Source organism: Ochotona curzoniae, unplaced genomic scaffold (assembly GCF_017591425.1).
Source record: "Ochotona curzoniae isolate NIBS_2020 unplaced genomic scaffold, NIBS_Ocur_1.0 contig_3622, whole genome shotgun sequence".
NCBI lineage: Eukaryota > Metazoa > Chordata > Mammalia > Lagomorpha > Ochotonidae > Ochotona > Ochotona curzoniae.
The window spans coordinates 28131306-28148126 of record NW_024465926.1 but is presented as its reverse complement, the minus strand read 5'-3'; the positions used below and the strand labels follow the sequence as shown (position 1 = coordinate 28148126).

Below are 16821 nucleotides of genomic sequence, written 5' to 3'. Positions count from 1 at the left end.
GTGTAGCTGGTGGGTTTTGGCCTTCACAACAAGCCCTTTCCTTTTACTGGGTTCTCTAACACATGTTGTTTCTTCTTCAGTTTTCTGAGTTCTGAAGACTTTTGGTCCTCTCCAGTCTCCAATGTTGTAGTCTTCGTCTGGGTGTGACAGTTTTCTCATGATTTGTTTCCAAGTGTTATTCTCTCTTTCTCTGCAAGCTGCTTGTTCAGAGAACGTAATTGCCTATTTTTGGCATTCATGAAAATGTCTTTATCTTTCATTAATTTTTGCAAATATGCCTGTTTTTTCTTTAGTTGTCTATTTTTGTGAAGACATCTGCTGGTTTTGCGTCTCCAGTGTGGTGGTGTCATTCTTTGAAGAAACCATTCTGGGTGTTTCTTCCTTGAGGTGCCTGACTGTGGTTTCTTTGGTTGCTGGAGATGTTTCTAGTATTTCCACAGCTTCTTCAAGGCCTTGAGCAGGCTCGCCCAGAACAGGCTTTGTCAGCTCTGCTGACTCTCCTGTGAATGCTCTCCGACTGGAGGCCTCTAGTAAATCTTTCAGGTATCTTGGAAAATCTTCTTTGGTTGAGGAGAATTGCCCAAGAGAGTCAAGGACTTGGGCAAATTTCTGTTTGAACTTTCTAGATCTGGTGTCAGTCTCTCGGATATTTTGTGCCAAGTATGTGTCTATGGCTGTGGATGACTTAACTGCCCTGGACTGCTTAGACAGCATCCACCTCATTCAGACAGTCCAGAGCAAGGCATGCTGGGACTTCTATAGGCAGCTCACAATGGGCGCTGGTTAGCAACAAGCTGTTGCCTAGAGATGGCAGAACTCGGGCATGATCCTGTGATGCCCACTAGCCCCTTGAGGACCTCTTGGCTTCTCTCTCTCAGCCCCACACCAGCTCCCACCATGCTCTGAAAAATTCCTGAATAAACTCTGCTTCCCTCAAATCGCATAAGTAAGTATCAATATGAAGGAACTGGCATTCTGTCATCCACACCCACAACCCCTCTGTTTTGGTGAGACCCAGTGTCAGGGCTGAGTCCCAGATCCCCTCCAGAGTCCAACTTCCCACTCGTGTATACTCTGGGAGACAGCTAGTGATGGCTCAGCTGTCTTGACTCCTTTCCTATCCACTGGGTATATCCAGTTATAGTGGGAGGGAAGACTGGAGTTTTGGATCCTGGCTTCCATGTGGCCCTGTTTGGGCTGTGAGGACTTAGGGAGAGTGAGCCCTTAACAGGTGTGTGCTGGTGCTCTCTCTGCTGCTTCTCTCGTCCGGAGTTAAGGTAGCAGTCGATGGCCAGCATGGGACCCTTGAAGTTCTGGATGGCTTTGGGGAAGTTTGTATGAATCATGCTGAAGGAACTTCTCCAGGAGAAACTGCGTGGGGGCCGCCAGCAGTATGTGCTCACTGTCAGGAGTGCAGACATACTGAAGGGGCAGGATGGGTGCCAAGCTCTCTCCCATCACCCGCAGTGAGTAGTAGGCCGCTGTTGATCTGATTGGAGTAGTGCATGTGGTCAGCAATGGCTGAGAGACTATGAAAGGTTTCTTCACAAGTAGTCCGAGTTGAAGAGGTGATTGTGGCAGCTCAGATCCCCAGTGGGGAAAGCAGAGACCATTAGAGAAGAATGAGATGGAGAGAGGGGAAAAGGCAAGATGGCAGACAGGATCCCAGAGAGGGACAAGGAAGGTTAATATAAGGAGGCAGAGGAGTAGGGCTCAGGGTGGCGCGGCAAGGCAGTACTTACTGCACCTGTAGATCAGAGCGGGTGGAACCTGGCTCCACAGGCCCCTCACCAGGCCTGGCCAACGGGGTGAGGCAAGAACTGGAAATGGGGGATAAAGAGAAGAAGGGGAGGGCCCCCTGAAAGGAGCAGGAACAACCTGTGGAGTCCAGGAGACATCCGGCTGGGGCAGAGCGGGCACAGAAAATGCAGCGCTGGTTTCACACGTGAAGGTGGGGGACACGGCAGGATAGGACACATCTTCTGGGGTTTCAGTAAGAGGGGAGACACCCCACACTGCCAGGTAGTTCAGAGAAGAGCGGGAGGTTCAATCTCAAGCCTGAGTCGCAGTTTCCAGGTTGGAGTCCCGGCTAAAGGAAGGAGCGGCCTCATGGGGAACCCGGGAGGTGACATGCTCCTCCTGGGTTCTGGCACCAAATGTAATGTCTGATCCAAGTCCTCGTTAAAAGAATCCACACAGAATGAGGGTTCAGCTCAAAGCGAGCTTTATCAGGAGCACTCCCGGTCGAGGTTCCCTGGTCCGGCACAGACTCAAGGCCAGGGAAGTCGCATCAGTTTTGTTTGTTTGTTTTTTATAAAGCATACTTATTGCTGTATCTCAAATCACAGCTGATACTAACTCTTTAGTTACATTATTAGTTGTTCAGATGATAAAATTATATCAGTGTAAGAAATTTTTGGCTCAATATTCAAATGAAAAAAAACAGATGATTTTCAGTTGCCACCTGAAATGGTTGAGGTTAAGTAGTTAATTATTTGTTAATTATTTAATTTGTTAATAATTATTAGTTCCTACAGAGGAAAAAAGGCTGAAGCAACAAACATTTATTGTATTTTAAAAATCTTAACACAGTAGTCATATGTAGTTTTAGTACTGTCCTCCTTACAACATAAGTTTCCATGTAGCTCTTCTTGGCCTCTCTAAAGTAGATACATTTAAAGGTCCCAGAATATGCCCCCAAATAGAATAGGAACAAGCCTATTTTTTCTCCATTAATATGACTATAGTCACTTATAACCTTACTGTTCTCTAAGTGGATCACTTACTGTCTGCGTTCTCCTTTAATGATTAAATAATACATCTTCCTAACATCTGTGAGTTAGGAATAGCCATGGGGATGCTATCGATACCAGCGACACATCTCCTAAAGTGAAAAGTCAAAATCTAGAACAGTCTAAACTCTGAAAATCTGTGAGCACCAGCATGATACCAAAAGCTGGAAATTCGTTTCCTGGCCTCATGTGGTGGATCGTAGTCAAAACTCAAGCACCTAAAAATCTCGTATGACGTTATCTTTTGACAATGTGTACAAGGTTGTCGTGAGACATAAATTGGTTTTGTGCTCTGAATCACAATGGCTTCTATCAAGATATTCTTTTATATGTATGCAAATATTCTAAAATCTGAAGAAAATCTAGAATCAGAGACGCTTCCAGTCACAAGATTTTTGGTAAGGGATCTCCAGCCTGAGTACATGAGGTCCTCGCTGTGTCAGGTGGATAGTCTACTCTGTGTCTCGTACTTGCATCATTCCGTGATGCTTATTCCTCACAGGGCTGCACGCACTCTGTACTCTCTAGATGTCTTTTGAATTCAGAACCTGGAAATGTCATTCATCATACTGTGCTTTAGATGAGTGCATCCAGGCAGATGATCCCAAGAAGATTTAAAAGTCATTGCTAGAGGCCTAACAAGTGGATGTTTTTTAACACACTGTATGAAAATCGTTCTTTGGTCTGTTTTTCTTTTTGAAATCGTTAGGATGTTGTTTATCACTTGTTCCACCTCGAGACACACACACACCCCTCAATGTTAGTAGGAAACTTTATAGGAAAAAAAATCCTTATGATTTTCTATCATAGAAATAATTTTGTTAACTTTTATTAAGCAGTAAAATTATCCTGCCCTTTTAACATTAGAACACACAGCCATTTTGTGTTACCAACTTTTGTAAATATAATTTCAGTGCCTTGTGTTATTACTTATAAGAGATCTTTAGTTGAATAGGCAGGCAAAACCTGTAGAGAAATGCCCATTCTTTTCCTCTCTTTACATTTTGGGAAAGATGTAGGACAGGTCTTGTTCTGGTTTTAATGTGTCACTGGCAGTAACAAGTTGACCAGGTTTCTGGATACATAAGTATGTTACAAAACAAAAAGCCATTGATTACCACTGCAAATAGAAGACATTATAATTATCTGTAATTGGTTTTTGAAGTTTAAAACCCATTTTCTTGAAAAATGAAAAGTGCAGACCCTTTACATTTTCTGACAGATCTGTGACTTGCCTGCTACAGTTATAAGAAAACTATGAATGTGTTTTTAAGTTAATCTCTTTCAGTTTTATGAAAAATTTTCATTAATTATGTATTCAGACAGAATAAGTCATTGAAGTGATATGTTTGCCAACTTTACTATACCGTGTTGCTTTTCAGATATTGTATCATGAGAAAGTAGCAAATAGAAAGGATTAATATTAAAACAAAATTCTGATTTCATCTAGACTGGAATAAACTATGAGTGTCTTTACCAAAATGGCTCCCATATTTTCTGTATTATCCCTACGTAAGCCACAAAAAGCTTATATTTGTAGGTTTTCTAGGGTTTGCTTATTAGTTAGAATGAGGCAGGAGATATAGTCATGGAAAAAGTCAGTCAGTTGTCACTGCCAATTGATTTTGATTCTGTCTTAATAATGAAACACAAGTGTTCAGCATTTACCTACTTAAACATTTATAAAGGTTCCACAAAGGTATATGGTTAACAATAACAACCAGGTGTAGACATGATGCTTTTATTTCTCACCATCTGATTTCATATTCTACAGGTTTATTCAAAGTATGTTTATTTTTAGCCAGTGAATTGCATATTTTTGAATATTTGTTTTTTACTGAAAAGCAGATTTATACATAGAAGGAGAGTCAGAGAGAGATCTTCCATCTGCTGATTCAATCTTTAAAATGGCTGCAGTGGCTAGATGAGCCAATCTGAGCCAGGAGCCAGGAGTTTCTTCCAAGTCTCCCATGTGAATGCAGAAACCTAAGGACTTGAGCCATCCTTTGATGCTTTCCCAGCGCATAAGCCAGAAGCAGGATTGGAAGTGGAACAGCTGGAACTAGAACTGGTGCCCATCTTAGTTGCTGGTGCTACAGGTGGAAGATTGGCTTACAAAGACACTGTGTGAATTGCATGTTACTGTGACTTTTGGCAAAATACAGAATTAAATAGAAAAAATGAAAATCAGAATATACTCACACGAGGGTATTTCAAAAAGTTTTGAAAAAATGAAATTAAGAGATAAGTATGTCTTTTTCTTGGGAGAGGACCTGGGCTACATGCTGCCACAAGGTCTGGGTCACCTGGTCACCTGGCCCCTTAGGTCACCCAGCCTGGCTAGATCAGGATGAGGGGTATGAGTTACATGGGCTGGAGTGGTCACCTCCCTGGACTGGAAACAAAGCCTGGTACCTTGATCATGGGGCTACTCACAGACAAAGGTCATCCTGCTGCCACAGCTGGCCTGGCTGGGACAGGGTCTGGGGCCCTAGGGCATGGGGCCACGTAGGCAAGGATCAGGTAATGAGGATCAATTAGGTAGGGGACACAACCATTGGCATTGATTGGAAATTCTCTGGTTCATGGGATATATCCATTTAATGAAATAGGACGAGATTTCAGAACCCAAGGTGGACAAGTCCAGTGTCTCTAATTCGCTAGAAGTAGTTACAAAAGATGTGATGAATCTGCATCCTTCAGCAACCCTTAAGATTAAAGATTGGAAAAGTCTGATCAGGAAATGAAATGACAGAGCTAGCTAGCTAGCTAGCTTTGGGTTACAAGTTGGAAGACACACCTTCCCTGTCCTGTGTAATCCTGTCCACTTCTCTATCCATGAAATGACCCCTTCCCCAGGATCTGCTTCCCCTGGGCAGTAAGAGTGGTTCCAGATAACCATTCCTCTTCCAGGCTCATGAGAAACCTGGCATCAGGGAAGTGTATGCAGTCTGTTCCTTAGGAAACAGGGTGCAAGGTTTCTACCATCTGTGGAACGTGAACTCAAACCAAAAATAAGTTGGCATAGATCCAGAATCCATCCCACCAGTTTGCATCAAAGACTAACCTGACTTCAAGACTTGTACTGGCTCCCTGCTCATGGTCTGGGAAAGACAGCAGGGGATGGCCAAAGTACATGGATCCTGGCCACCAATATGGAGAGCCTGGATGGAACTCCTGGCTCCTGACTTCAGGCTGACCCCTTCCTAGCCGTCTGTGGCCATCTGGGGAGTGAACTGACAAATAGATCTCTCTCCCTCTCTGAGTAGCTGTGAAATTCAAATAAGAAAAAGAAAAATTTAGAAATTAATGCATAATTTTGAAAATTTGTGCGTAGTTTCTAATAATATGCCTATCCCACAAACTTTTTGAAGATTCCCTAGGACATGAATTTCTGTCTGCTATCAATCTATAGCTGTCTTCCCAGGATCACTTCCTGCCATGCTGCATTTCCTGTTTTCTGTGTCTTTCTCGTTCTTGGTTTATTCCATCATTTTTGTGAAGTAGGTTTCTGAGAAAACTTGTGTGGGTAGTAAATGTTTTTAGATTTTGTGCAAAAAAAAAGTTAGTTAAAATAATTTTTAAAAACTTTCCATAAGTTAATCATTTAACAAGTTAATGTTCATTCACAGCAACACCACACTGCTATGCCCACTGCTTTGTTGTGTCTGTCAGTCTCCAGGTACCCCTCTACTGTTGTTCTGTCCTATCCAATTTCCTGAAATATGTCCTCCCTGCTTCATCCTGATTAAATGTTTCTCCATCTGGTTAAACGTATCCTTACCCTATTCTGCCATCTTGATTCTCCTAATGCTAAACTGGTCATTTTTATTTCCTCTTATTTTCAAAAGAAATACACTTTCCAGTGAAGGGCCAGGCCACTTGCCTGCGAGTCAAATGCACTACTCTGTTTACACTCCAAAGAGTGTGAGTTTACTTACTGCTTGATGTGGATACTCTGATTCGATGAGAATCATATTGTGGACCTCTCCAGTAGCATCTGAGTGGCATCATAGTCATTGTCCCTTTTCTGACCTCTCCACGCGTGGTGCCCGTGTGGTGGTACCTATGACTGAGGAGCTCTAAGGGACTTGAGTATGCATAGTGCTATGGAAAGATATTTTTAAGAGGTACTTCCCTGCCTGGGGCAGAAATTGAAATATGACTCAAATTCAAGCACTGTTGTTCCTTGGTTGCTTTTTCCATGGAACCAAAATTAAATATTAACTAGCTGTTACTTGTAGCACCTTTGGAAAGCTTCCTGTGTGACAGCCTCTATGCTATGGTTTTTTCCTGTGTTCTTTCCAAATTCTCATAAAATCCATGAGGTTGGCACTGTTATGCCACTGTGTAGAAGAGGAACCCAAAATAGTATGCAAGGATTTGTAGCACGTTCACATGATGATGCAGAGTTGCTTTGGGTTCCTACTTCCTTGAGCCAGTGAAGCACAATGTGGGCACTCTTTATCCTGCAGAGTCAATTTTCTGTTTAGACCAGTCTGTCATCGTAGGGCCTGCTGACTTTTCAGAGCAGGTCCCCATAAGCAGGCATCAGTGTCGTAGGCATTCCATTATTGGAAACGTCACTTTGTGAGCAGCGATCAGAAGAGCTGCTTAGAATTGTCATTCACAATTCTGAGATTTAAAAACAAAAACAAAAGTGTAAAGGGCAACAAGGAGAAGTTGATGGTACTAGGCTGTGACCAACGTTGAACTCCAGATCTGTCCTGTAAGGAATAGCTGTGCACATATTCTGTAGGATCTGGGAAGCACTGGGATATTTAGGAGGAATTGGTTATGCATAGTGGCTGGCATGTATGTTTCTTTTCTTTTCTTTTTTTTTTTAATGCTTCCCCCCCTTTAAAAAAGACTTGTTTTTATTTGAAAGGCAAAGTTAGACAGAGGAAGAGAGACGGATGGATCTTTGGTGTGCTATTTCTCTCCCCAAATGGCCCCAATGCTCAGAGCTAAGCTGATCCAAAGCTAGGAGCCAGGAGCTTCTTCTGGGTCTCCCACATGGGTGCCGAGGCCCAAGGACTTCAGCCATCCCCTGCTGCTTCCCCAGGCTGTAATAAGCAAGGAACTGGATCAGAAAGTAGAGGAGCTGCTACGTGAACCAGCCCCCATGTGGAGTGCTGATGTTGCAGGTGGAGGCTTAACCTATTACATCGTGACACCAGCCCTAGTTCCCATTCTTTATGCCTGCCTAGAATATTATTTTCTCATCATGGCTGTAGCTCTCGAATTCAGTTCTGCTTTTTGGAGTCTATCCACAAAAAAATAAATAAGTAAGTAAGTAAATAAATGACAATTAGTCCATCAAGAAGTGATTCTTAGAAGCTTTGAGATTTAAAAAAAAAAATCCCTTGCCTATCAATCTTAAAAATCAGAGTAATGGAAAAGTCTATTAAGTTCTCTAGAGAAATAATTTGAATTTATTAATGTTGGGTTTTACCCTTTATTCTATTCTGCAATCTAAAATGTGCTAATCCTTTATTATAACAGAACCTTGCTCACTGTGTCTGGTTCCAGGGCCTTGGTCACCTTTGCTGGATGAAAGGCATTCCCACGATATTTTAAAAGCTTTCTTGTCTTTCCAAAGGTCACTCTATTTATTCTGTCCTACTTTATGCCAGTCATGTGGCAGAATTCAGGGCTGCCCTGTGAATCAGCTTTGTTACAAATCATGAGATAACGGCTGCTGCTCCACTTACCACTGCTGCTTTTCTAAGTGGGCAGGCAGCCTTTCATGTCTGTTCAGACTTAGCATTTGCTTTGCACCTGACTTAGGGAACAAGCTTGTAATTAAAATTAACAATTGTTTCTTTTTTTTCCCACATTTTATTATTATTGCTATCATTTTACCATACAGTTCCATATTTCCCTATTCCCTCCCCAATTCCCTCCCCCCCCCAGTTCCTTTATATCATTATTAACATATAGTTCTTCATATTCAGTCATATGTTCATCATTGCGGGCATGGACAATGGCAGAGAGTCCAGAATCCTATTGTCAAAATATAATATAAACAGATTCACTGTAAGTCCATCTTTGTCTGGAAACAGAAATGCATACCACACTGCATCCTCACATCTGGTTGTTAGTCTCCATTTCACAGCTACTGCACATCTCCTTAAATGAAAAGTCATAATAAAAAAATCAACAATAAAAAGAAAAATAGAAATTTACAATGCCATGAAGTTAAATGCCATGTTACTAGATATGACAGTCTCCATTGCACAACCACTATACCTTCCCTTAAATGAAGAGCCACAAAACAAAATCAACATCCGAGAGAAAAAAAGAAAATAACAACATCAAAAAGTAAACAACATGCTATTAAATGTCCAACGTGTAGCTGAAGAAGTGAAAATCATGAACCTTCTTGAAGAAAATGATGCCACTATATGATCTACGAGTCATTGAATGATTTAATCAGAAGAAAGTGTTTTGAAGAGATGAAACCAACAGAAAACAACAAAACCCTTGTGATAGAGTTTCCGCTGATATTTGTTGGAGTGTGTCTCCTCCAGACAATAGACAGATGGGTTTTGTTTTTTAATCCAGTCTACTAATCTATGATGCTTGATTGAGCTTAAGCCATTTACATTCAGAGTTTAATATGTATGGGTGGAACTTTGGTCCTGTAATTTTAGGAATGGGTTGTTCATTGATTTAGTCTTCTGTTGTCATTTTACTGGGATGTTCTTCCCGTTTGCCTTTGGTTTTGGTAGGTGCTATTCCTCTTCTCTGTCAAGAGAACATCTTGAAGTATCATTTGTAGAGCAGGTTTGGAAGAGGCAAATTCTTTTAGCTTTTCTTTATTCTGGAAGAATTTTATTTCATTTTCAAAGATGAAAGAAAGCTTTGCTGGGTATGTTATCCTAGGCTGACAATTTTTTTCTTTTAAAATCTGGAATATGTCACTCCATTCTCTTCTTGCCTGTAGAGTTTCCTGTGAGAGATCTCCTGTGAGCTTAATTGGCATTCCTTTATATGTCAATTGATGTTTTTCATGTGCACATTTAAGGATCTTTTCCGTATGTTCAATTGAAGAGAGTTTGATAATTATATGTCTTGGTGAAGATTGCTTTTGATCAAGCCTGTTGGGAGTTCTGTGACCCTCCTGGATCTTGTTTCTCAATTCTTTCTCTAGATTAGGGAAATTTTCCTTGATTATTTCATTAAATACATTTGCAAGCTCAGCTTCTCATTCTGCACCTTCCAGGACTCCCATAACTCTTATATTTGGCCTCTTAATGGTGTCTTTCAATTCTTGAAGACTTTTTTTGGCCTGATCCAGCTCTGCTTCCAGCTTTTTGTTTGCTTCCCCCTGGTGGCAGGAGATATCTGCCAATGAGATTTTTTTCTTCTGCTTGCTTCATTCTATTTTGGAGACTCTCCACTGTACTTGTAATTTGCTCTACTGTGTTCTTAATTTCTGATATACCAGCCTTGATTTGCTTTACTGCTTCCTTAAATTCTTTGAACCCTTGCATGAGCTTCTCATTTTTTACCAGAATCTTCAAAATGAGTCTTATAGATTCTGTGTCCCCCATTTTCTCGATGTCTTCCTCAGTGAACTCTGAGGTTGGCATAGGGTTTTGCTCCTTTGCAGAGGAGTGCTCAGTAATATTCATTGTGCCTTTGTCTCTTCTTTTGCTCTTGATCATTGTATTTCTGGTTAGCAGAGTTTCTCCTTGGGGCAGGGTTCTAAGCTGTGTCACCCACAGGTCTACAATGTGATTTTACTTATTGCAGTTGGCACACGACCACGACTTTTTGCTTGCAGTCACTTGTGCCACAACCTCTAGCGAGTTCCAGGTCTGGGTTCTTATGTCAGATAACCACCGTGGTCTCCACAGCGCCAGCTCTTGGCTCACCACTCTCCACCTCCTGTGATACTGTGCTGAGGCTGCACTGTTGTCTCTACAACCTTTCTCCCTCTTCTGGTTGGAGTGGGTTCCAGGATTAGAGAGACACCATGTGTCCTATCTAGTTAGGTTGTTGGTGGTGCTGATCTTGTTGGAACCTGTTGGACGTTAGGTCTGGGTGCCACATGGACCTATTTTGACCGGTACAATGTCACAGTCGGTATTATTTTCCTGTGGGACCTCAACAAGCTCTCACGAGCTCAGCACATGCGCAGTTCTCTGCTGTCCCCACAGTCCCAAAGCTATTGCCACGGTGCGCAAAATGGCGCCCAACGTGCTACCACAACAGTTCTTGATCTGCTGGTAGTCAGATCCAGGGGCTACCCAGACCTGTCTTGGGTGGAACCTGTAGAATGCCACGTCGTTGCAGTTCACCGAGTCAGAAATGAGATCACTCCCTGCTCAGAGCATGCTCAGTCCTTTCCCTTGCCCTTTGCCTCCTTACGCAAAATGGCACCCAATTCAGCTCTAGGGGGCTGACTGGGCTATGAAATTCACTCTATTATTGCACTGCCTGAGATTTGCTGCTCTGTCTCTGCTCCTGGTCAAATCAAAGGGACCAGGAGGATGGGCAGTACTTTGTCTGGATTCACCTCCCAAGCTCCCAGTGAAAGTCCCTTCCCACCTGGTTGCTGGTGGAGTTCAGATCACCGTGCTGGAGTATCAGTCACTGCAACACCGCACTGCTGTGCCCGCTGCTTTCCTGTGTTTGTCAGTCTCCAGGTGCCCCTCTGCTGTTGTTCTGTCCTTTCCTATTTCCTGAAATATGTCCTCTCTGCTTCATCCTGATGAAATGTTTCTCCGTCTGATTAAACGTGTCCTTACCCTATTCTGCCATCTTGATTCCCCCCAACAATTGTTTCTTAAAATAAAAATTTAGAAAAAAAAAGAGTTAGTTTCATAAACAACTTTAAAATCTCTGTGAAAAAGTTACTTTTGTTTTCAATTTGATAAGTATACCTGTTTTTATCTCATGCCATACTCTGCATCTGTCATAATTATTCAGGTGATTATTGTTCGGATATGATAATGTAACCTCTAACTTTATTGCACTCAACAAATACCTGCTTAAACTTGATTGTACTAGTTAGTACACATGAACTCAATACCATTTTGTGTGAAAGGTCACAATGGGAGAAGGAATTTTGGTGTAAATGCTCTTAACTCCAGATCTGCTTACTGCAATTAACAACAGATTAAACCTCTGAAAACGAGTTTAACATTTGTGTGTGTATGTGTGTGTGTGTGTGTGTGCGCACGCGAGCCGCATTCTGAGTGGCACTTTGAACCAATTTTAATATCCATGCAAAGAAGGATGTTTTTCTTCCCATTGTCCCAGGACAGCCTTTTCAATATGTTATAAGGTGCTTCTGTCAAAATGGGAGAAGACTCTGAAACACCATAACAAACATGGTAATTGAATCCATAATACACTTGAGACATTTTTAAATCAAAAAAGAGTAAGAACCGTAACTGTGTGAATTAAGTACAGTGTTGTTTTGATTTGTGTAAATAACAGAAATGACCTGTTGTTCTTCCAGTATCATAAGCATTATGCAGCCACAGTAAGTAGAAAACAAGATAGAAATTTAGTCTAATTCATAGAGCCTATTAAATGTGCACAGGGTCTTTGAAAAGTTTGTAGGAGATGTGTATTTTTTAAAAAGACTATTTGCGATGCTAGTTTTTCTGTCTTTGCCTGTACTTACCATTTCATGATCTGTTTAAGTATCAAAAGGTTAATGTTGTAACTTTTACTAAGGAACTGTGCTGTTGTGATAATACGGGGAGAAATGTTTGGAGGACAAAATGTGAAAGAAGACAGGGAAGAGCAAGGATGAGTCCCTATATATATAAAACTGTTTCACGGAAAACAGAAAATCTACGTGTGGGTTTCAGATTTATTTGCGTCGGAATGAAACTTTCAATTCCAGTTTCCACGAACTCTTTGAAGTCTCCTTGAGCAATCCCTTTGTGCTGTGTCACAGTAAGAGCGAGCCCACTTCTTTGTGGTGTTGAGTTGTGGTTTCTCGAGGATGCTGCTTTGCCATGGTATCTGACTGCTGCGCATGCGCTGCTTGCTCTCTGCAGGCGCACCTATGTCGGCAGCATGCCCGGTCGCATCATCAATGGCCTGAAGACGGTTGGGGTTAACAATCCCGTGTTCCTGTTAGATGAGGTTGACAAGCTGGGTAAAAGTCTACAGGGTGATCCTGCAGCAGCTCTGCTTGAGGTAAGTTTTCTCTCCTCACACCTGAAGAGTATGGGTGAGAGTTGGTAATCCTACACACAGAATATGCACATTGGCTTACGTTTAACTACTGGGCAAAACCATTTTGACACAGACTGAAGTCTGAAGCAGTCTGATTCACTGTGACCTGGAAGTTTGTTTTTCACTTTATGCTAAGTCCACTTACTTACCTTTTTTTTCTTTTTTGTTTTGTTTTTATTAAATAATTGAACAAAATTGTACGCATGGTTATTATATGCAGACTAGCAATTCTACAAAATTATTACCAAAACAAATAAAAACAAAGACCTAGCAAGCAACTGCCAACACCTGAAGTTCTCCACTTCTTGCATACTTTACCTCTTGAACTTTTTATTGATTAGCTTCATGTTCAAAATAGTATGACTGTGTTACTACTACTTCTTGAGTTTTTATTTTTGAGCATTATCTATAGAATTCCATTTGTAGAAGATGGTGGCATGAATTTTGTTCCTCATGTATTATTTTTATACCCCATATCTTCCATTACAAATTTTATCTTTCATTATTATTGAATAATTATATTTGTTATATAACTGCTTTCCATAATGGAACCATGTGATGAATTTTTTTTTAAGATTTATTTTATTTGAGACACAAAAAGAGAGAGATGGAAGGAAGGAAGGAAGGGAGAGAGAAAGAAAGAAAGAGAAAGGAAGGAAGGAAGAAAGAAAGAGGGAAGGGAGGGGAGAGGAGAGAAGAGAAAAGAAAACAAGAAAGAAAAAAAGCAGCAAAAAAAAAAAAAAAGAGAGAGAGAGAAAAGAAAAGAAGCCATCCTGGGCTGGGCACACAAATGGAACCCTGAATCCCACTATCCTCCTTTGGCTGGTGGGGGAGGGGCACAGCTTGGTCTGGCTACCTACAGGCAGCTGTGCAGCCAGGACACCAACAGTGCCAGGCTTTACCAGCCGGCCACCCTATGATGAGCCCTGAGGACCTGGAGGAGTGAAATCACTGCCTTGGGACATCAATGGATAAGGCCACCATAATTGTAGGTGAGGAATGAATCCTGAGCAAGTCCAAATGACAGGGCCACTGTGCTTGCAGGTTAAGTGAGGAGACCGAGACCTGGTGGTTTGGAGGGGAGATACCAGAAGATCTGTATGGGTCAGACTCATGCACCAGCACACATTGGAGTCCTGAGATAGACTTGTTAGTGTGGAACATTGCTGCCACCACACTCCAGTGGTCTGAGTTTGAAAGCTAGGGCTGGGGGCCTGTCTAACAGAGCTAAATCCTGACCAAAGGTTGGAACAGGTGATGGGTTATATTAGGCAGGGCCAGGACACTAACCAGAAAGTGAGAGAAACAGGTCTGGGGGTAGATTCTGTAGGGGATACGTGGACAAAACCTGTCGAAATACAAGTCCAACTGGTTAGCTTAAGGGTTGGGGTGGTAATGGATTGAGCTAGGTATGACCAAGGAACCTGCCAATGCTCATGGGTCCTGGGTCTAGGAATAGGCTGGGCAGGTCCAGGCTGCAGCACCTGCATGTGCATCCTAAAAGAGAGTGTGGAGTGGGCCAGGCCACAACATTCACCAGTGGTTCACAGCACAATAAAGGCCAAGATGGAGAGGCAGGCTAAGCCAGGCAAGGGGCTAGCACCCACTGGCATGCATGAGGTCTGGGTCTGGGAGTGGGTCTAGTGAGGGAACTTGGGCAACTCCTCTGGTGGGTCATAGCTCCCGCTGGTGAGCACATGGTCCAGGCCTGGGACTCAGGCAAGCTGGGCAAGGTAGCTCCATCCATTGACAAGTGTGTGAATTGGTTTTGGAAGGGAGCAGACTGCAAAACTGAGCAAACCTTAGCTCATTGGCAAGTGCAGAAATCAGGATGGAGAGCAGGTCATGCTGGGTTAGGCTGTCACACCTATCAGTTTGCATGAGCCAAGGATGGGAGCAGACTGAGCAGGGCTGGGTTCCAGCTCCTGCCAGCAAGAGTTGGGACTGGAGGCAAGCTGGGTCAGAACAGGCTATAGCATCCAAAGGCAAAAGCTGACAGGTGACTAGGCCAAGCTGGGTCAGAGCAACCACTGGCTGGAAACAGGCCTGATTTGGGAGCAGAGGGGTTGCCCTGGCTGTGTTGTGGTTCCTACTGATGAGTGCGAGGGCTAGAGTGGGTGCTGCTATCTGGTCTGAGCATGGCTATTCGAATCTTTTACTAGATGTCTGGGAACTCTTGTTTGTGTGTTCCTATCTACTAGTGAGGAATAAAATAGCCAATTGGGAGCTGTGAGCAGAGGTATGGAGCTTCCTGACAGTTTCACAGCAGGGTTGGTCATGTGAGCAGTTTGGATTGATGAAATACTACATCTGTAATTTTAGATCGTTTCTCCTTGACTGGTCGGGTTGCCCAGAGAAGTCTCCCTAAGACTTGGGAAGGAGGGTAGGATGAGGGTGGAGGAGTGCCATGGCACAGCACTGGCATGTCTGTGCTCACAGGAACGTGTGTGCTTGTGCCCAGTGTTCCTGTGCTGGGAACCCTTGTTTAGTTATCAGTAGACCTGCAGCACGTTGTTGGGGGCACATGACTGCTTCGTGAAGGATACCTCCAGCAGTCTTCCTTGTCTTAGCATCTCTGTTGGCCTCCTAGACCCTTGTTAAAATGAAGTGTTCCTGATTCAGGTTGATTTGTAAAATTCAGAGGAAACCTGCTTTGTGAAAGTTTTCCTTTTTTATTCCCTTGCTTTGGGTTCCCTCAGCTTCCTGTTTCTCATCTGTTTTGCAGTCGTCTTCTTTTTTTTTTTTTAAGAAAAGAATGGCCTTGGATAAGTGTCTTAAAAGCAGTGATACTGTGCATTTTGATTGCCTGAAACAAAATCCCAGTTGCTACCTAATTTTTTTTAAAGATTTATTTTTATTATTATTATTTTTTTATTGGAAAGGCGGATATACAGAGAGGAGAGACAGAGAGGAAGATCTTCCATCTGATGATTCACTCCCCAAGTGAGCGCAACGGGCGGATGCTATGCCCATCCGAAGCCAGGAGCCTCTTCAGGGTCTCCCACATGGGTGCAGGGTCCCAAAGCTTTGGGCCGTCCTCGACTGCTTTCCCGGGCCACAGGCAGGGAGCTGGAAGGGAAGCGGGGCTGCTGGGATAGAACCGGCGCCCATATGGGATCCCGGGCGTGCAAGGCGAGGACCTTAACCACTGTGCCACCGCGCCGGGCCCGCTACCTAATTATTAATTGTATTTCCCTATATTTGTTTTTCAAAGATTTCTTTACTTATTTGTTTATTTATGTGAAAGAACAAGGGAGAGAGAGAGAGAGAGCCTCCATTTACTGATTCACTCCTCAAATGCCCAGAGTAACCCACACTGGTCTGAGTTGAAGCCAGGAGCCAGAAACTCCATCCAGGTCTCCATCATGAGTTAGAGGGGGAGGAACTTGGACTCTCTTTGCTTTCCCAGGCACATTAGCAGGAAGATGGTCCGGAAATGGCACTCAAACTGCCACTCCAATGTGGGATGCTGGTGTTACAAGTAATGATAGCCTGCTGCCCCTCACTAGGTACTAAAGAGTAATCTGTTAGTCTCAGAAGTGGGCTGTTAGGACAGTAAAAAATATAGTTTCTTAGGGTCAACCTGGTAGTGTAACAGAAAGCTTCCACCTGCGGTGCTGTCATCCCTTATGGGGGGCGAGGGGACCTGATTCGAGTCCCGGCTGCTGTACTTCCTATCTAGTCCCTGCTTATGGCCTGAGAAAGCAATGGAGGCTTGCCCAAGTCCTTGGTCCCTGCACCCACGTGAGAGACCCAGAAAGAAGATGAGATTTCTCTACATGAAAGCCCAACAGCTTGGAGTTAAGGGTTTGATTTAGAATGG

The 16821-nt window shown here is 42.9% G+C and overlaps 1 protein-coding gene across 2 annotated transcripts in view; it reads left to right on the top strand.

Moving 5' to 3' along the window:
- LONP2 (lon peptidase 2, peroxisomal) overlaps positions 1-16821 on the top strand; it is a 114708-nt gene that overhangs the window by 32244 nt on the left and 65643 nt on the right. For both annotated transcript variants that reach the window (XM_040982747.1, XM_040982746.1), the window contains one exon: positions 12818-12959. In XM_040982747.1, coding sequence (XP_040838681.1) covers positions 12818-12959 — 142 coding nt within the window. The remainder of the gene's footprint in view (positions 1-12817; positions 12960-16821) is intronic.